Below are 18,775 nucleotides of genomic sequence, written 5' to 3'. Positions count from 1 at the left end.
AACAGTTTAGGAAGTGGGGGGGGATCAAGTTTAGGAGTTTTTTCATGGATGGTTTTCTTTAAGCTTTTCCTAATAATTTGTTGTTTTCTAAAAACATGTCCCTCCACACACAGTGTTTCTCAACCTTGACAATTTTAAGGCATGTGGACTTCAACTCCCAGAATTCCACAGCCAGCAATGTCCACATGCCTTAAAATTGTCAAGGTTGAGAAACACTGCTCCACAACCTCTTAAGTGACCACCATACAATTTGTTTGCTAGCATTCTGAGATTACACTGATTGTATGAGCATCTGGAAATTATCACATACCATTGTTAGCAGAGAACCTCTGCAGTTCATCCAGCAGGCTATGAGAAAGTCTTGGGTAAGAAAAACATCTCTTTTACAAGACCATTTGGGAGAGTTTAACATAAAAACACCAGAACGAAATATTATAAGGACAGAAATAAATTCAAATGCACACTAACAGAATATTTCTATTTGGGATGGCAATCTCACCCTTTACATCTTGATCAAGAGATTCCCGTTCTGTTCAGGACTGCATGGTCCAATTATAATATGAACCTGTAGATGCTGAAGCATAATTTTGCATTGCCCAATTAACCACTTAAATTATGCAATTGAACTGGCTTTCCTTTTAGCAGTTGCTGAATCAATTCCTATTGCTATAATATTTATAGGAGCAGCAGCTTTCCAAAGCAAATGAAATCAAGGAAGCAAAACTGATGTTGGCCTAATTCTGTGAATTGGTGAACTAAGATACAAGGAGTGGATTCCAGACAAACACATCTGCTCCTAACCATAATAATGCAAAAAAGATGAAACAAGCATTATGACATTATAACACATGCTCCACCCTTTCTTATTTGCATTGGATGTTGTATGCAAGTACATAATTGACGGAGTTTGTTTTTCTATGTTGCAACACACATTTTGTTACTTGTCTCTCCTCCCACCATGCTGGCAGATGCTTACAATTCTAGAACCCCATAATTGTCACTACTTGTGTTTTTATCATATTGTTGACAGCTGCTTTCCTTACTGTGATCTACTTCAGGAATGAGGTTTAGTGTGGCCATTATTGAAGAAAATGAACTTATGGCAAAAAAGTTATTGGGGTTAAATACTTCTACCTTACCTCCAAGTTAGCTTATATATTCTTTCAGGAGATGTTGCTAAAACTTCAACTGAGAATGCCAACATCACTGATGAAAAGAACATTAACTAGGATTTTTCTGGTAGCATATATATAAAAAAAGAAAGCAGAAGTGGGAAAGACAGTAGGCTTATAATATAGACACAGTGATGTCAGGCTGCTCTGTAAAATTCCATAGAAAGCCACACAGTAAGACCTCATCTGGATTGTGACAGAAAGCATAATGTACAATGAATCCAGGGTTTTTTTTTTCTCATAGAACGCCCAGAACGGAGTTCCGGCACCTTTTTTGGATGGAACCTTGTAGGGTAGGCAAGGCGGGTTGTATGATGTGTGTGAGTTCCGTCACCTTTTTTTAAAATATCCAAATCCTGAATTTTTCTGTTCATTACAATAGTTAACCTCATTGGGATGGATGAAAAAAATTACACTGGAATTCCAATGAAAATAAAGGTTGGGTAATATGTGAATAATGGGGAAGGGAAAGACTTTTTAATGTAATTTATCAATCTCACTTTCCCTTTTTCCTCTTTATAATCAAATCATGGTCTTCTTGGTCCTCTTGTCACTGTTGATGTAACTCCAAACAGTGAATACTTCAAAATATTTTGAATTATTTCATTTGTGTTTCTACCAAGTCAAGAAGCTTAAGTCTACCAAACAAAAGAGATTCTGCATATTTTAATGAAAGATAAAACAACAATATAAACATACACAAATTTACAGAGAAAGGATCAGTTTTAATACATTTGGAATAAAAGGATTTCTTTTTCCCCCTTAAAATATGGTATAAAAATAAATGCAAGAAACATTAACAGAATTTACAGACAACGGACAAAGACACAGACTTTCTTTCTTGATGTGAATACATCTGTGAGACAGAACCTTCTGTGCTAATTTATTGTGCAATAGCTGTGATGCCATATTAGGTATATTTATTAATATATTCTTTTTTTTACATGTCTTCCAGTTTGTGAATGACAGCACTGTAAATAAACTGTGCCTAACAGAAGCTTTAAAAAAATGTACTGTAAATTGCAAAAAATAAATAGACACAGATCCAGCTTGATATGAAGGCGAAAGTGAGCAGAGAGTTTTCAAAATGGAGGCATCAAAAGGTTACAGTAGTGAGTTCCTTGGAGTCTGTAATGCCTTGATATACACAAAAGAAAACAAGTCAGGTCCTTGCTCATGCAACATCTTGTTCTATTGTCCTCTGATTTCAGGCAATTAGTGAGCTACGAAGTATGTATAATGACTGAGTCTGCTTCCATGCTACAAGATGATCTTTTTAGTAGGACTGCACTAGACTGGTTAATCTCTTTGATGTGAGCGATTTCCCCTGAAGAAAAGATAGAAACAAACAAACAAAAGAAAACAGAAGACAGAGGCATGTTCACTGAAAACCCAGTTCATTACCAAGCACCTACTTGTCCAGCTAACATTTTTCACATGGTGACCTTATTTATAGGATGTCTGTCCTTGGGTTCTTTCAGATATGAACAGCTTATCACTTGATGGTTGCAGTATCAAGCAAGAGATTCATGTTATTTCAGGCACAACTGCATAGGTGGAACTTTGGATCACCTCAAATGAGAGGATCCACTGGGATTGGTTCACCAGCTTCCAATCATCGTCAAGGGAATCAGAACCAAATGCAAAAAACTCAGGGGAGATACATCTGTTTTGATCAATACAGGCTTGATCACTCTAAAGATATGCAAGTTTGGTGTTTGAAAAAACACCACTCTCTTAAAACTCTCACATTTTATCCAGTGGAAACCATTAAAATTACATTCCAAAAAAACATCCAATTTCACCTGCACATTTTCAGATTTTTCATTATCTGATATTAATGTCCAAATACCAGGTTCAGTGTTCTGAAGACAGCAATGGCGATCTAAGCTTCATTATGAAATCCTGAATTTTAATGCAATGAATTGAAACAATCAAATGGCTAATTCATTATGCACTATCATTTATATTGGAGATGATAATTAAATGCATATAAACCTCCCAACATCAATTTTGCATTATTATAAAATCATCAGATCTGATCTTTCTTTTGATAATTATCACTAATTACATATTAGCAATAATGCCAAGAGGCCATATATTAATGATATGTCAATGATAAAGCAAATGGTTATTATGCTGAGAAAAACAAAGTCATTTGAATTTCTCATATGATGCAGAATGTAGAGCTGAGAGCAATGGACAGCACCAATTTATATATTTCTACAAAACCCCAGAGGTTTTGCAGTTCTAAAAATCAAAAGTTTCAGAGTCATTGATGGAAATGATTCAGGTAGTTTCTACAACTCTTTTTTTTCCTCATTTCTGCCCTAGGTATAATTACACTAAAGTTTCTTGACACTGAGATCAACAAGACAAGTGAAAATTTTGAAGCTACCACACTCATTTCACAAATTAACTGTGTCCACACTCAAATTATCTTGCAAAAGGTAACTCTAGGGAGATTCATTTGTTGTTATGCCATGTCAGCTGGTAATGCTATCTGCCAAACTGCCTCTCCAGATAGCGTTGTGTCTGGCTATTATAATAGTAGCCAATTGGTACAGAAGCCCAGTAATTAGAGAATGGGCATCAGTATATACAGTACAAGTAGGTCTGCAAAGGAAAATAAACAATAGAAGGACATTTAGATGAAAATGTCATTACGTTCATTGAGCTGGACTGCTTTTTTGTAATAAACCTAGTTAGTTATTTGAGGTCCTCATGTTTCTTAGCGCTTCATAATCAATAGATTGATTAAAGGAAGAACACACCGTGTTGAATAAAAAGGACAGAATGCCTACTGACATACATAGTATTAGCATTATACACCTCAATAGTTTCTTTCTCAGTGAACCTCTGCTGTTGATCCATTGCTAGAAACATTCTGTAAGGAAAACCTACTGGAGCTTATGCATTTGATACATTAATTTTAATAAGTAGATGGAGTTACCATCTTAGAATTTCTCATTGAATTAGTTCTTCCACTAGCATAAAGATACATAATTTACATTTGGTTCTCACATTCTGACAAGCGAAGCAACTGGCTAATATAAAACTCCCAGCAACCTACCCTTTCTTCTATCCTTACTGTCACATCTCATCAAATCCCAATTATACTTCTGCTGCAGAAACTGGACATCCAAGCCCTGTTCTTAGTAGTTCCAGTAAGTCTCAACTGAATTAATAGCTATTTTTCAGATTTCAGATAGACTCAAGCCATGCCTGGAGTTTGTTGAAATTTGATCATCTATGCTAGCAAGAAAGGAAAAATAGAGGAAGTTTTGTTACAGTGGTGCAGCGGATGTGTGGTTATGGCTTTAAAAACTTTCATAGCTATTGCCAAAGAGGATATTTTTAAAGTTCAGAGACAAATCTTCTATTTGAGACTTGGGCTTAATGAATTCATGAGTTAGAAATTCTCAGCAGATGATAGCATCTGAACTTCTCAGGGTTCAAAAGCTAAACAGAATTGTACCTGGTTAATATTTAGAGATCTTCAGACAACACCAAGTACCAGTACAAGATGTCTCCTCTAGGTTACATTGGGAATTGGAAAAAAAATATCCCTGAAACAGCCCATGACAAATTACTTCCGCACTGCTGCCAAATAAAGCAAGTCACCAGGGATTGAATTTGACCCGAAAGAGATCATTTTATAGTTATAATAGAGAGTTCAGTTACACATCTACAAATGTGCTGCTTTTCTAGATCCTTGTTGCCCCCAAACAATAACAGAATCCACAATGTAACATGCTGTGGTGAAACCACCATGCAAAAATAGGGGTTTTTGTTTCAAACTCTCCACTATTTTTTGTTGTTGTTTATTTGGCTGATAAGCAGGGGTGCAATTCTCAAACAATTCTTAGCGTCCAAGGTTATTTAAAAGTAACAGGATCTGGATGAGAGGATTACGAAGTCCCAAATGCAGTAATTCTTAAATTTATATTCCATTCTATTACTATTACATTAGACTCTTTCCCCCTGAATATCAATTTCTAAATCCCATTCCCCAAATATCTAATTTTCCTTGCAAGCTTTCAAAGTACTCCAGATCATACTGTTCATGACAGAGATATACTATGTTGCTATGGGGTTCTTATCATTATATTAAAAACATTTGAAATCTTGCTTAGTTAGAAATTATTAAAGGAATTGGTTTATGAAGACACAAAAAACAAAAACCATGATCTTTGCTGATGGTCTTCATAAATTGTCACTTCAGTACACACAGCTTTGTTAACTGACTGCAACAGCAAAAGCCACAATACAGCACACTTATGCACACTCACACACACACACACGTGTGTACAGGAAACACACACCACTCAGCGGACAAGTCAACAAACTGGAGTAGAAGCCAAGATCTTTCTACCTCTTTTCATAACAGGTTAGTGCTCGCCCTCAGTGTTGGTGTACAGTTTTTATGGCAGGGGAAAATTGGGATGTTTCTGCCCTACAAAAATAAATGTGTTTAATGCTTTAGTTTGAACTTGTGCAAAGGTTGAAAAATTAGATTCAAAGGCATTGGCACACACATATTGTTAAACAAACCAAAAGACCCAAGTCCTAAAGGTGGCTTTGATCAGAAAATGTAGAGTGAAATGGATTCAGTCTAATAACATTTTATTTGTCATATTTTGTTACTTAAAAAGTTTCTGGGACAGCATCGAGGTGGCATTGTTAAGCAGCTTCTTTGATTGTGCTGTTTAAATTATTCTCAGTCATTTCAGCAGGGCCTGACTTGTAACATCACCTGGTCGCTTGAGGTCAGCGTCAACAAAACCCACATAATATCAGAGGACAATCTGTCAATCATAAGGCTCACAAGGATATAAACTTACCACACTTCGTGTGAATTTTTCAAATGATGTTCGGCGATCCAGTGTATTTCCCAACTTGTGAAAGAAAAAAATATAAAGGGGAAACAAAAGCAAAAAAGCAAAAAAAAACAAAAACCATGAAAATAAAAGCACAATGAAGCAATGGGTTGCTAAAACACAAAGGTCTTAAAAAGAAACCCACAACACAAAAGCAAGTGCAGAAGATGAAATGCTCATAGAAATAGAAGGGGAAATAAATTTCCCCTCACAATTTTCCCCTAGTGCAGAGAGGTCCAAATGCCCAGAGATGTATAGGTTGCCCACCTGAATGTAATCTTAGGCATGCAGAGGAACACAGAGTCACTGGAAGGGGCAGGGCAGAGAGAATCACACTTGGCAACCAGAGCAGTTGTCCCATGCTTCATCCTCCCCACCCCACTCCTTACATGGATGTCTGCCTGGGTCAGCTTTGACAGTGCTGATTCACTGGGTGAAGAACAGCACTGACGTACAAGATCAGAGGTTTGCTTAGAATTAACTGCCAAGCTGATCAAACTGGGATAATACAAAACAAAACATGAAATTAAAACAGGACAAGGAGCCCTGTACATTCTGCCAATTACGTGACCACTTACACAATCTAAGAACATAAAGTATTTGTTTTTTTTAAAAAAAACTAGCCTTCTTCCGTTTAAGAAAGATCTCCATTTATTTACTGATTAATAGTATCTCAACAGCGAGGAGTGTTAATTTTAAATAGTTTTCAAAGCACATATGCTATTAAATGTTAGGGCAATGCATTACTTTAAGTTCCTTGTATCTTTTTAAATGCTAAATGGCACAAGTGGAGTGATCTAGATCAGGGGTCCCCAACCCCAGGTCCGGCATGCCAGCAACAGGGCCGCACAAACAAGCAAAGCCCCATACACTGGATGCAAGCAGCACACAAAACCATGCCCCCCCCTCCGGTCCACGGAAAAACCTCTCTCCACGTAACCAGTCCCTGATGCCCAAAAGGTTGGGGACCTCTGATCTAGATCAGATCCCTGCTGTTCAGGGAGTTGGTTTTTTCTCTGCTGCCACAAGCCCAACTAATGCCTCACTATGTTGCTATTAGGTTCCAGAGCCAATACAAGCTTTGGAAGGGAATTTATTTTTGTTGTATCCCTAGTTGATGCCTTCTCACACTTGCTGTTTGGATAGTTTAATTTTGTTTGTTTGTTTGTTTCCTAATGCTTTTAACCTTTTAAAGGGGAGGAATATGAACTAACTACAAAACTGGATATGAATCTGCACTATTGGTTTTCTGATCTTCTGTCTTTCTAATTTTATAGACCGACACAACAAATCATTCCTATGCAAGCATTATTCATTAAATTCTACATATAGCTAGAAAACTTGCTCTCCATTGTTTCTGCACCACTTTTTTTCCCTACTGGATCTTTGTACATTCAGCATAAGAATCTGAGACAAACTACCTAAGTACACTATGTTGAATCCAGAGATCTGATGATTACGAGCTCTAAACTAACAGAGTTAACTGAACCTCCTTTTAAGATCTCCATGGAGTGTGGACAGAGATCTACATATACAGATGTGCAAGACCAGTGGAAGCAGGCTATCCATGCATACCCATTATCCACAACTCAAGCAAGTTGTGTCTGTCATTACGGTATTTACTTCGGGGAGCTTATACAAAGGAGCATCCCAGTAGATGGGTTTAGATCATCCAGAAAAGTAAATAATAATTACTAACACAGAGCCTGGATGACATCCATGGTCTTCCAAAATTAATAGTCATGATAATAATAAATATTTTGAAGAAATATAAAAAATCAAAACTTTCCCAACATCAAACTTCTTAAGGTCTTAGTTTGCCATTAACACACATTGTGGGAAGATCTGAAGGAGGTCTCAGCTTGTTTGGTTATGTGCAGAAACTGTCCATGACCAGGGCAGTTAAAATAGAATATGTAATCCCAGATTCTTCTAAACCACATAATCTATTTTCAGAGTTTTCTTCTCAAAAAGGAAAATTACTGGTAGGGTAGGAATAGCTCAGGTTACCCACTCTTACCATATCACTAGAATTAGGGTAGCCAGTTATCTAGGCTTATGCAGAACAATCTGGAGTTTTTGAAGATTGCACTCTGGAGGATTCTTTTGCAGGGTTACTTAGTCTGAGCTGCAAAAATCCATACAACGGCTAGATGGCAGCAAAGAGGGTTTCCTTCTGCCACCTACTGGTCTGTGTTTTTGCAATCTAGATCTGCTAGCCCAGGGGTAGACAATCTTGGCTCTTTTATGACTCGTGGACTTCAACTCCCAGAATTCCTGAGCCAGCATGGCTTAGCTTGGAAACCTCTCCCTTTCCCCTCAGAATGGCTGGCTCAGGAATTCTGAGAGTTGAAGTCCACGAATCATAAAAGAGCCGAGGTTGCCTACCCTGGTGCTAGCCCTACTCTCTAGATGTCTAACAGGATGTGGGATTGAGACAGTAAGAGAACAAGTCTCAGCCATGAGACTGATTTGGTTGTCTTCAATAAGTTTTTGCATTGGTGAGGCAGAATAGTCCAATCAAGACAACGGTTGGTAAGGCAAAACAAATGGCTATTAAGGCAACTCTTTCTTCTTTCTTTTGGTGGCCAAAAGTCCCACCAAGAATGAATGGGGAGAGGAGAGGGTAGAGGATAGCAAGTACTGAGAGTGTTTATGGAGATTCTCAGTCATCCGGGTCATAGTTGTCCCAAACATGCTTTTTCACAAGGCAACTGGACTTTCTTGTTTTTCTTTGAAGACATTTCACTTCTCATCCAAGAAGCTTCTTCAGCTCTGACTGGATGAAGAAACTTCTTGGATGAGAAGCAAAACATCTTTAAAGAATAACAAGAAAGTATAGTTGCCTCACGAAAAAGCATCTTTGGTACTACTGAGAGTGTTAGAGACAAATGTGTATGGGTAAGAGTATGTAAAGAAGTGTGGTAAGTACACATTTAAAATTATTTGTTATGGCTATATTTTGGAAACATTAAGCCCACTGTCTGTTCTTTCATTATGTTCTCCTTCCTTACTGTCACTGTCTACCTTTCTGAGGACATTTTAGCGGTCACCCTGACTGGAACTCTTTTTTTCAGACACAGATCCTGAACAAGACTAACAAGAAAACCGAACTCCCACTAACCAAGGATCTACCTCTCTAAAATGTTGTGTATTTATTAGGTATAGATTGAGTCCTGATTGACCTTATCTTTGACTACAAAAAACTTAGATGAAACAAACTCAGTGTTTGTAGCTTTATACAATTAAATTATATCTGCTGCAAAGTAAAAATCATACTACATCAACTATACTCGTATATCTTTCTAAAACCTTTTGACCTGCTCTTATCTGTTTTCCTGAGTTATAGTCCTACAATTCCTTTCATAATGAAACAAAATGAATGTCAACATGAAATTAATTTGCTCATGCAAAGATGCAAAACGAATATAGGCATGGATCCCACCATCATTATGGGATGCTCAGATTGAACTAAACTCTTCACCTACCAGATATACAGCTCATTTACCCAAAGAGAGAAAGTACGATAGACAGGAACCACTGCTGAAAGAATAGAAATACACAGAAAAGATGAAATAATACCTTCTTCTTGGCCTGCAGTAATTCCTGGTAGGCATTGGATCGTATAAAACGTGGATATGAATCACTTTTCATCAATTTGTAGATGTGCCCCTAAAATAAAAGAATATAGAAATAGAATCTGATCTTAAAAAAAAAAAGGTACAAGAAAAATAATGCCAATTATTGTGTACATGTTAAATACATTCCTAGGGCAGCTTAGAAATCTGTTTCTGTTAACACAGTGCTTATTAAATGATTTCTAATAAAGTTGCAAAACTTTAGGATTTTCAGTTAAAGAAATTAGCAAGAATTGGCATCAGTCCAAGCATTATGACAGTCTTCTGCATAAACTAGTTTACAAGGAATTTGTTTTAAGCAAAAAGAGGCTTTGAATGGCCATTTATCTAATTTGCATGAATTAATCCTTCTATACCTGTAGTGCAAAAATGTCAGGACAGCCAGAATTTTGGCTCTGTGACATTCTCAAAATAATGATTGCTTAAGGAAAATCTACAAACAAAAGAGATTCTTGCCAGATTACTGAGTTTTGGATCATCACAATCAGTTTGGTCTGATGCCATATTGTCTTGTGAATGAAACGTTAATAATGCTGAATATTTTGTTGAAATCATTGTCATGTCTAGAGGAGCAACTATATGGGAGGAGCAAATGAATCTTTCAGAGACAAATAAAAGGTGGGAAGTGAGTCCTTTTTGGAAGCAGACTGAGAGACAACACAATGTGACACGGAAGACCAAGCCAGAACAGAAGTTTGGAATTGGAAATTGGCTAATGGGAAATCTCTCTTGAGTAACCTGTTGCAGGGCATTGAGCTGTTCCAGGCCTTCGGTGCTCTGTGTTTCACTTATAATAAACCAAATAGTATTGCAAACAAGCCTCTCCTAACAGGGGTGAAGAGTTTTTGTTCCTGGAAACTTTTCACTGCTCAGGAAGGTGGGCATGTGGCTAGCAACAGTACCATTTTGGATTTTATATTAGTTTATTTATGTTTTTAATTTATATAGTTTTATAATTGTAAGCCACCTAGAATTACCATGAGTTAAGATGGGAGGCCTATGAATGTTATAAATAAGTTTAAAAATATTTATTTATTTATTTATGTTTGCTTTTTTTCTTTGTTCATTTGGCTTATAAAACATTTATTTATTTATTTATAAATTTATTTCTAAGTTTACTTACTTGTCGTACAGCTAATATTATCCTGAGTGATACACATCATCAAAATATAAATGAAATTCCACATAAACGAAAAAGTAATAATCTGTGGCGATAGGGCATTTTTCTTAAGCACATGTCCTAGGTGGTTCAAAAGGTCCCCAACCCATGTGAGCTAAAGGGAACAAAGTTATCCTCCTTTGGGGCTGACCCTACAGTACTTGCTTCACCATCCCACCACCCCAAAAAAACCTTAGACTTTTTCAAACAGAGGAAAACATTTTTATTTTGTACAGGTTTTGAATGTTTTTATTTTGTACAGGTTTTGATTTGGGCTACTTTTATTTTGGAGATTTATATACATATACACATTATATACATATTTATATACATATACATACACATACACATACCTATATACACACACATATACATACACACATTGATATTATTGATACATTTGCGTTTCTAGTTTTATGGGTATCTTTTTAATGTCATTGTATTATAAATTTCTTATAAGTCTCTGAAATAAGTAAATACTCAGAGTTTTGTATAATTATAAAGTAAATAAAATAATCTATTAACAGAAACAGAGGTTAAAAGAGACATCGTAATAAGATGGAAGGAACAACTGAGCAGGAGAAGAAAGATACAAAGCATTCAAAGGTAAGAGGTTTTTTTTAAGTATTTCCCTGGTGCTGAAAAGCTAACAAAGGATAGGGCAATTTGGAAATGGCTACTGGAAAGTCTTCCTTCCAAGTGGTCACCCGTTAAGTTAACATTTGAGGATTTCTACAATCTTTAAAGGTGCAACAGGATTAAAAAGTACATAAAAGACTTCTTCATTTTTAAACAGTAGCACTTCTGTTTAGACAGCTGCCAGCTGATATTTTTCACATAACACAGCTACCAAAAGAAGCAGTGCTTAAGCACATAGCTCATATCAGCCTATAGTCTTAAACACAGAACTGTATCTCAGAAAAACAAAGATAGTAAAGTGTTTCTCAAACCTGACAACTTGACATGCTGGCTGAGGAATTCCAAGAGTTGAAGTTCATACATTTTAAAGTTGTCAAGTTTGAGAAACACTGCACTATCCAATCACTTCCACTAATGCAAACCTACGGAGACCAACAAGACAGCTGGTATAGAAAATATGTATATAGACAGCCATCTAGTGGTGTGAAAAACTATTAGCATTTTCTGTATAGATTTTAGCAAGTAGAAAAGTTTGTATGCATTTTTAAATAATCTTTTGTCACTCTACATTTCTGGGCCTTGTCAATAAGATTCAGGCAGCTGCAGCCAATGTCTCTGGACAGCTGCCTGAAGTTCAACTACTATAATTAGAAAATGCACAACTAATTTGATTTAGTTTATACACTTGGAGAAGATTGAATTTGGGTATATATTCTCCAATTCATTTGAGGAAATAAATATTTTTAGTCAAAGTGATTTAGGGTGATTTGGATTAATTAAGTAGCTTGCTTTCTATAAAACAACTATGAAAACTATGTGAGTATAAAACTACAGGTTTTATATTTTGAAGTCAGGTCCTACCTTTTCCTTGTACTCAGTTTCTTGCGCATGTAGCATTTTGGGGTAGAACAGCCTAACATTTTTATAGGTAACGCCAGTGTCAAATACCAAATCCAAAGCAACATATCCCAATTCAAGGGAACAATTTGCTAATAACATGTGATGTTTTGGATGAAAGACCATCTATGAAAATTGACTTTTTGTAGAAAATTTATTTCAATGCAGATTAATATGTTGTCAGGCCTGCCAAGATCAGCTTGGCACCTCAAAGGCACCCTGTCATCAAAGGCTTAGAAGGGGGAGGGAGGATAGATAGGCAATAAAGCTGTGTGTGTACGTGATGGGAAAGAGGGAGGGGGGAATGGTAGGTGATCAAGACCATAGAAGCTTGGAACCAGTTTGCATCAGAATCCAAGGCCAGGCACTCTGAGAAAGAATGTGGATTACCCCAAAACACCTCAGCATTCTCAAAACAATTCGGCAATTTCTGATTGGCTGAAGATGGACTGGTAATGAGGGAAAGGCTGGGATGAGGGGAAACCTTTCTGTATCCTTTGAGTGTGGGAAACCCAGAGCTTTACTACAGCCAACATCTTTATAATAAAAGAACCTTTCACTTCAACCAAATGGAGCTGAGGGTCCTTCTTTCCTAAGGGTTTAGATTCGGACAAGTCTGACAGATGTAATGTTGAGCCAAAGAGCATTTATCAAGATAAAAGGAAAGTGTTATTTCATTTTAAATTACATTGAATTATTTCAGGTTAATCAAATTCTTCCCTAGCCAGAGGGATTCTCAGAGGGATGGGCAAACAAGTGACGAAAAGAGCACTGTGGCATCTTGACACAAGCTCCATCATGTGTATAAAGAGGCAGGGCTTCCTTTAGTACAGTGGTTCTCAACCTGTGGGTCGGGACCCCATTTGGGGTCGAAGGACCATTTCACGGGGGTCGCCAAACAACGCAGTCCGCCATTTTTTCTCCCTTTTCCTTAGCTGTGCTACTCCCTTTTATTCTATTGGCTTTTGAAAGCCAATAGAAGAGACTCTCTTGAATAGAGTCTAATTCTATTGGCTTTCAAAAGCCAATAGGAATTGTCCAGGCTGTCTCTGCCCTGCTGAGCCCGCCAAAAGTCCCATTCTGCAAGCGGTGCTCCACCAATTGAGTAGTCCTCGACTTACGACCGGTTGAGTAGTCTTCGACTTACGACTGGTTGGGGGTCGCGGCATTAAAAAGGTTGAGAACCACTGCTTTAGTACAACACTACTCTGCCTTCATCATACTTTCACCTTCTGTTGCATTAAAAGTTACAGTTTGGAGTAGTTCTGTGGCCATTCCCAAAACTTTAGGAGCTGATTTGCTGCTTAAGATTAATGTGCACCTAGCTGAAAGGGGGAGAGGTTATACTATGTTTCCATTACTTACATAGTTATTTCTAGAATGTAAATTAACTTGGTCAGCCTATAAACCACAGTAAATGAAATGCTTATTAAGAAACTTTATTATTAGAGATTTTTTTGTTGATTCAGAGAAATTATATCTAGGATTTATTGGCACAAACCTATTTTTAATTAGCAGCAAGTTATTAAAACAGAATTTAAGCTGAATTTCTAGGATATTGCATGCATATAGTGCTCTTTGTTAAATATTAATCTGGAATATTATTAAAAAAGGAATGGTAAAGCCAGAAACAGTTTTTCACAGCCCTACTTCTCCACCAAGACACTGTACGTATCTGTACAAACAATTCTACCAACCTGAGCATCACCAAATGTATATCGTCCTGGTTCCTTCATATTCTGTGTGGTTTTGTCATAACTTTTTGAGTCTAGATTAATGGCACTTGGTGCTCCAGGGGCCAGGAATTCTTGCCAGATTTCCTGTACTCTGACAGGAACATCGCGGATGGGTCTCTTCTTCAGATCTTCCACCGCTAACCAAAACCTATATAAGAAAATGGGTAAACAGTAGTAATGAACTGGATATTGAATCATCTTGAAAGATTGGTTTGATTTTTAAAGTATCCCTTTAAAAATACATGTAGAAGCCTGAAAGCAGTGCAACATCTATCTGGGGTCTCATTTCACTTTAGTGTGAGGTAGATGAATCCGGCCATTTCTCAGCCACATTTGTAGTTGTTGAGTTTTTTAAATTCAAAGTTCTTGTCCATGTTCACATTACTTTTGAGATGTTTCAAAATAACTCTAAATATCAACTTAAATGCATGTCTAAAATATTTTTTTCTCAAAAAATTGATAGATAAATACCTTCAGAGTAAGGAACTAGTACATTTGGTACAGACATGTCAGAATTTCCAGTGATTGATATCTGCTAGTATCTTACTCTTTGAGTTCAAAGCAAATGAACATGTGTCTCCAATGTCAGGGCAACTGTATTTAAGGCACTGTTATTTTATTTATTAGGCATATCTTGTGGACAGAGACAGGAGGAGGAGACAAATAATAAATGACAAAACCCTGCACTGTTATGATTCAAGCTTTACCCTTTTTATATGTGCATCATGGTGGCACATGTTGATTTTACTCAGTGGTGGGATTCAAATATGTGAACAACTGGTTCTCTGTGTGGATGCTGTTTCAGGAAGTTCATTCTGGGTCTGGGCAACAAAAAATTAGCGACCGGTTCTACCGAACTAGTGCGAACTGGCTAAATCCCACCACTGGTTTTACTATTTTGACCAAAATAACAGAACCTATCAGTGCTGTGGTTGTAAATATGGGAACTAAAGGCAATATTGGCTCATTTTGTATTCAGTGACTCCTTTCAGTAATCTATAATCATACTTTAAAACTAAGAGACATGAGAGTATGTGGTATAAAAATGGAGAAATTGCGGTATTATAATCATTGTGGCATTGTAAATAGCCATGGTTTTAAGTACGTCCATAATTAGTCAACACTAAACAGAATTTATCAGTATAAGAGAGGTACTGTGTTTGATTTGAAAAAAAATCCTCTCTATAGAGTTTTCTTTAGGATTCTAATCTGATTTGGCAAGAAAAGATATATGAAAAATCAGAGTCAGACAGGAACAAATGGATTCTAGCTAGTGATGGGTTTGCCTTCTTTCCTTATTCCTCACTACTTCTATTCATGGAAGGCAGTGTGGTCAATTTTCATAATCGCTTTAGTCTTCTGCAGCCTTCTGTGATACATGTCATTTTAATCCCTAGATAAATACATCCTACATTCTATGTGTATGTGTGCAAGATGAGAGCCAGTTTGGTGTAGTGGTTAAAGCACCAGGCTAGAAACCAGGAAACTGTGCATTCTGGTCCTGCCTTAGGCACAAAAGCCAGTCACTCTCTCTCTCTCAGCCACTGATGTCAGGTTCTTTGAATTAAGTAACTGACAGTTTGGTTTGGTTTAGAAGAGTATAATTATTCTTGTGCAGAAAACTGTGCAGAAAATCACAGTATAAACAAGCCAATATTTAAATATCTATTTAAATTATGTAACATGATAGTTCACACCAAAGAACAATTTCTTTCATGTAATCAACCTTAAATAACCTCCTCAGCTCACAAGGATAGGTCAGTAACTGTTGAGTCCGTGGCGGGAAAACAGACACGAGAAGCAGCTGGAGTTCTCAGTTTCTTTTATTCAGCGTTCAGCTTACAGGAAGATGGCTTCAGCCTCGCCCAAACGCCTCGCAGCCTCTTATATAGGCAACTACCGGGTAAATGGGTTACTTTTCCCGCGCCAGCACCCGCGCATGCGCACGGCGCTGGCGACAGCCTGTCTGGTCCCGGGCAGCTTTGCACCTGCCCGGGACTGCCTGCAAACGCCTGAGCCGTTTGCAAAGGCTCGGGACATAACACCCTTTCCCCCGGGCTAAAACTACTACCAACATACAACATTTATTTTATATGACATTTTGCTCCTCAGTGCTCCCACTGATTACTGGCTTTTGCCTTGCCAGCAATGTTATGTAATCTTCTAGATACTTAGGAGATTTCTTTGCTCTCTGTGGCCTTCTTAGCTCTGGGTTACTGGCATAAGTCCCCTGACTGGAGGGAGGCGTGAGCCTGTTCTCTCTATTGTGCCCTGGTGTCTTCCAAGGACTGTGCCCCGATGCCTGCCTGGCCTGCTTGCTTGCCCACCGGGCTCGTCAGGCCAGGGCTTCTGTTGCTTTGTGACCTGGTTGTCCTACCTAGCTGTAGACCCTCAGGCCCCTTGAAGTGATAGCCACTGCTGGGCGTCTCTGTAGAACCTCCTAGGTCAGTCCAAGACCTGTCAGGAGGCTGTCCCATCCCTGAACCCCATTCTGTGCTCGGGCTCATGTGGGTTTCTGTACTTTCCCAAAACTCAGGTGTTCCCTGATTTGTGCTAGGGTTGTTGTAGTCGGGACTTGGTTCCTCGACTAGCTCTGTGTATGTTTGACCCCATGTAGGATTTGGGGTAAGGTCAGGCCAACCTTGGGAATTGTGTGCCAGCTCTCTTGCGGGGAATGATTTGTTGGGATGCCCCCGGGTATCCTCCGTTGCTGGAGTGCTGTGTGATGTATGTGGAAAGTGAGTATGCTCCCGGGGTGACTCCCTGGCTGGAGTAGGCGTGAGTGCCTGTTGTGTGGGTAAGCTCCATGACTTCCTTTTCGGAGCAATTGCAGAATCCTGGGATGGGCCGTTTGTGGCTCCCTCAGCGGAGATGGGCAGTAGCTCTTGCCCTTCCCTGTGCTCCAAAGGGTCCCCCTCCCCCCCTGGAAAAGACCCAGGAGTCTCATCAGAAAAGTCTCGCCTAGAGCGAAGTTGGTCGATGTGCTGACGCAGGACACGACCGTTGTCCAGGGCAACCTCGTAGGAGAGAGGACCTGTGATCCTGGAAACAGAAGCGGGGACCCATGTATGACCAGGCCCGTAATTGCGAGCCCAAACCGGGGCACCCACAAGTAGTTGTCTAGGTGCCCGAGGATGTGAGGTAGATGAAGGCAGTCTGTCCGGATGCAACCGGTCAAGTCTAGTAGTAAGTTGGCGCCCCCAACGAAGTTCAGCTGGACTTCTCCCTGTAGAAGTGGACGGTGTGGTGCGATAAGAAAGGAGAAAGTCAGCCAACCTGTGATGCCAGTCCCCGTAGGTGAGTCTCTTCAAGGCGTCCTTTGCGATGCGCACCATGCGTTCAGCCATACCGTTGGTGGACGGGTGAAAAGGCGCAGACGTGGCATGACGAATCAGGTTTGCCTGTAAGAAAGCTTGGAATTCGGAGGAGGTGAATTGAGGGCCGTTGTCGGACACAATGACATCTGGCAGCCCGTGTGCAGCAAAAATCCCCCTCAGTACCTGAATAGTCTTTGCAGTGGTGGTGGATGAGACAGGCACAACCTCAAGCCATTTTGAATGGCTGTCAACAAGGACCAAGAAGAACTGGCCCTGAAAGGGCCCAGCGTAGTCAATGTGCACCCTAGACCATGGGGACTGTGTTTCCTCCCATCTATGCACAGGAGCTTGGGGCATCTCTGGGCGAGATCGTTGGCACAGGTGGCATGCGTGTACCTTAGCCTCAATATCTTTATCTAAACCAGGCCACCACAAGTGGCTGCGTGCAAGAGCCTTCATACGAACAATGCCAGGATGACCCTCGTGGAGGGATTTCTAAGACCCTAGTCCTCATTGAGGTGGGAATGACAACTCTGTTTCCCCAAAGCAGACAAACCTGAGAAAGGGACAGTTCGTTCCTTTTGGACCAGAAACTCTGAAACTCAGGACTAGGGCAGTGCTCAGGCCACCCGGACAGGACCCAGGAGCGGACACGTGAAAGTGTGTGATCTGTACCTGTTTCAGCGGTAACATCCCTGGCACTAAGAGGGAGCTCGGGCAAGGCTTGGATTGATAGAATGTTGAAGGCTGGCGCAGGGTGAGCTTCTACTACTGGCAGGGGCAACCTACTGAGGCCATCAGCATGGCCCATTTCTTTCCCAGGCTTGTGGAGTAATGAAAAATCATATGCAGACAAAAATATAGACCACCTAAGCATTCTAGGGGAAATGATGTGGGGAGTCTGCTTACGTGTGGTAAACAGTCCCAGCAGAGGCTTATGGTCAGTGAAGACCGTGAAATGCCTGCCATATAGAAAATCGTAGAATTTTTTAATTCCAGCAACAACAGCCAGAGCCTCCCTGTCTATCTGAGCGTAGTTGCGCTCAGTAGAAGACAATGTTCTGGAGTAATATGCAACAGGAACCTGAGTTCCATCAGACCTGAGGTGACTCAGGACAGCTCCAACCCGTAGGGGGACGACATCACAAGCGATGCACACAGGAAGAGGACTCGTTGGGAAATGTTCAAGAACACTGTTAGAAGTGAGCAAGGCCTTTGACTTCTGTAAGCCAAGCCTCATGTGCTGTGACAACAGCCACACAGCTGGTTTGTCTAGTAGCCTGTGAAGAGGCTCAGCTACACTAGCTTTATGTAGAAGAAAAGAATTGTAGAAATTC

At 39.3% G+C, this 18,775-nt stretch overlaps 1 protein-coding gene across 1 annotated transcript; it reads right to left on the bottom strand.

The window, feature by feature from the left end:
• Nucleotides 1-1,823: 1,823 nt before the first annotated feature.
• Nucleotides 1,824-14,337, bottom strand: LOC120310245 (regulator of G-protein signaling 7-like). The gene is made up of 4 exons (XM_039348446.1): nt 14,083-14,337; nt 9,635-9,724; nt 6,017-6,070; nt 1,824-2,499 (listed from the first exon to the last, which is right to left on the bottom strand). Exons 1-4 carry the CDS (start codon nt 14,317-14,319, stop codon nt 2,449-2,451), a joined length of 432 nt encoding a protein of 143 aa, XP_039204380.1. The 5' UTR covers nt 14,320-14,337; the 3' UTR covers nt 1,824-2,448.
• Between the last annotated feature and the right edge of the window lie 4,438 nt (nt 14,338-18,775).

This window comes from Crotalus tigris, unplaced genomic scaffold, assembly GCF_016545835.1.
Source record: "Crotalus tigris isolate CLP2741 ecotype Arizona unplaced genomic scaffold, ASM1654583v1 scf7180000018155.2402879, whole genome shotgun sequence".
Classification (NCBI taxonomy): Eukaryota; Metazoa; Chordata; class Lepidosauria; order Squamata; family Viperidae; genus Crotalus; species Crotalus tigris.
Note: the sequence above shows the minus strand (reverse complement) of the source record. Positions and strands in the feature narration are given on the sequence as shown.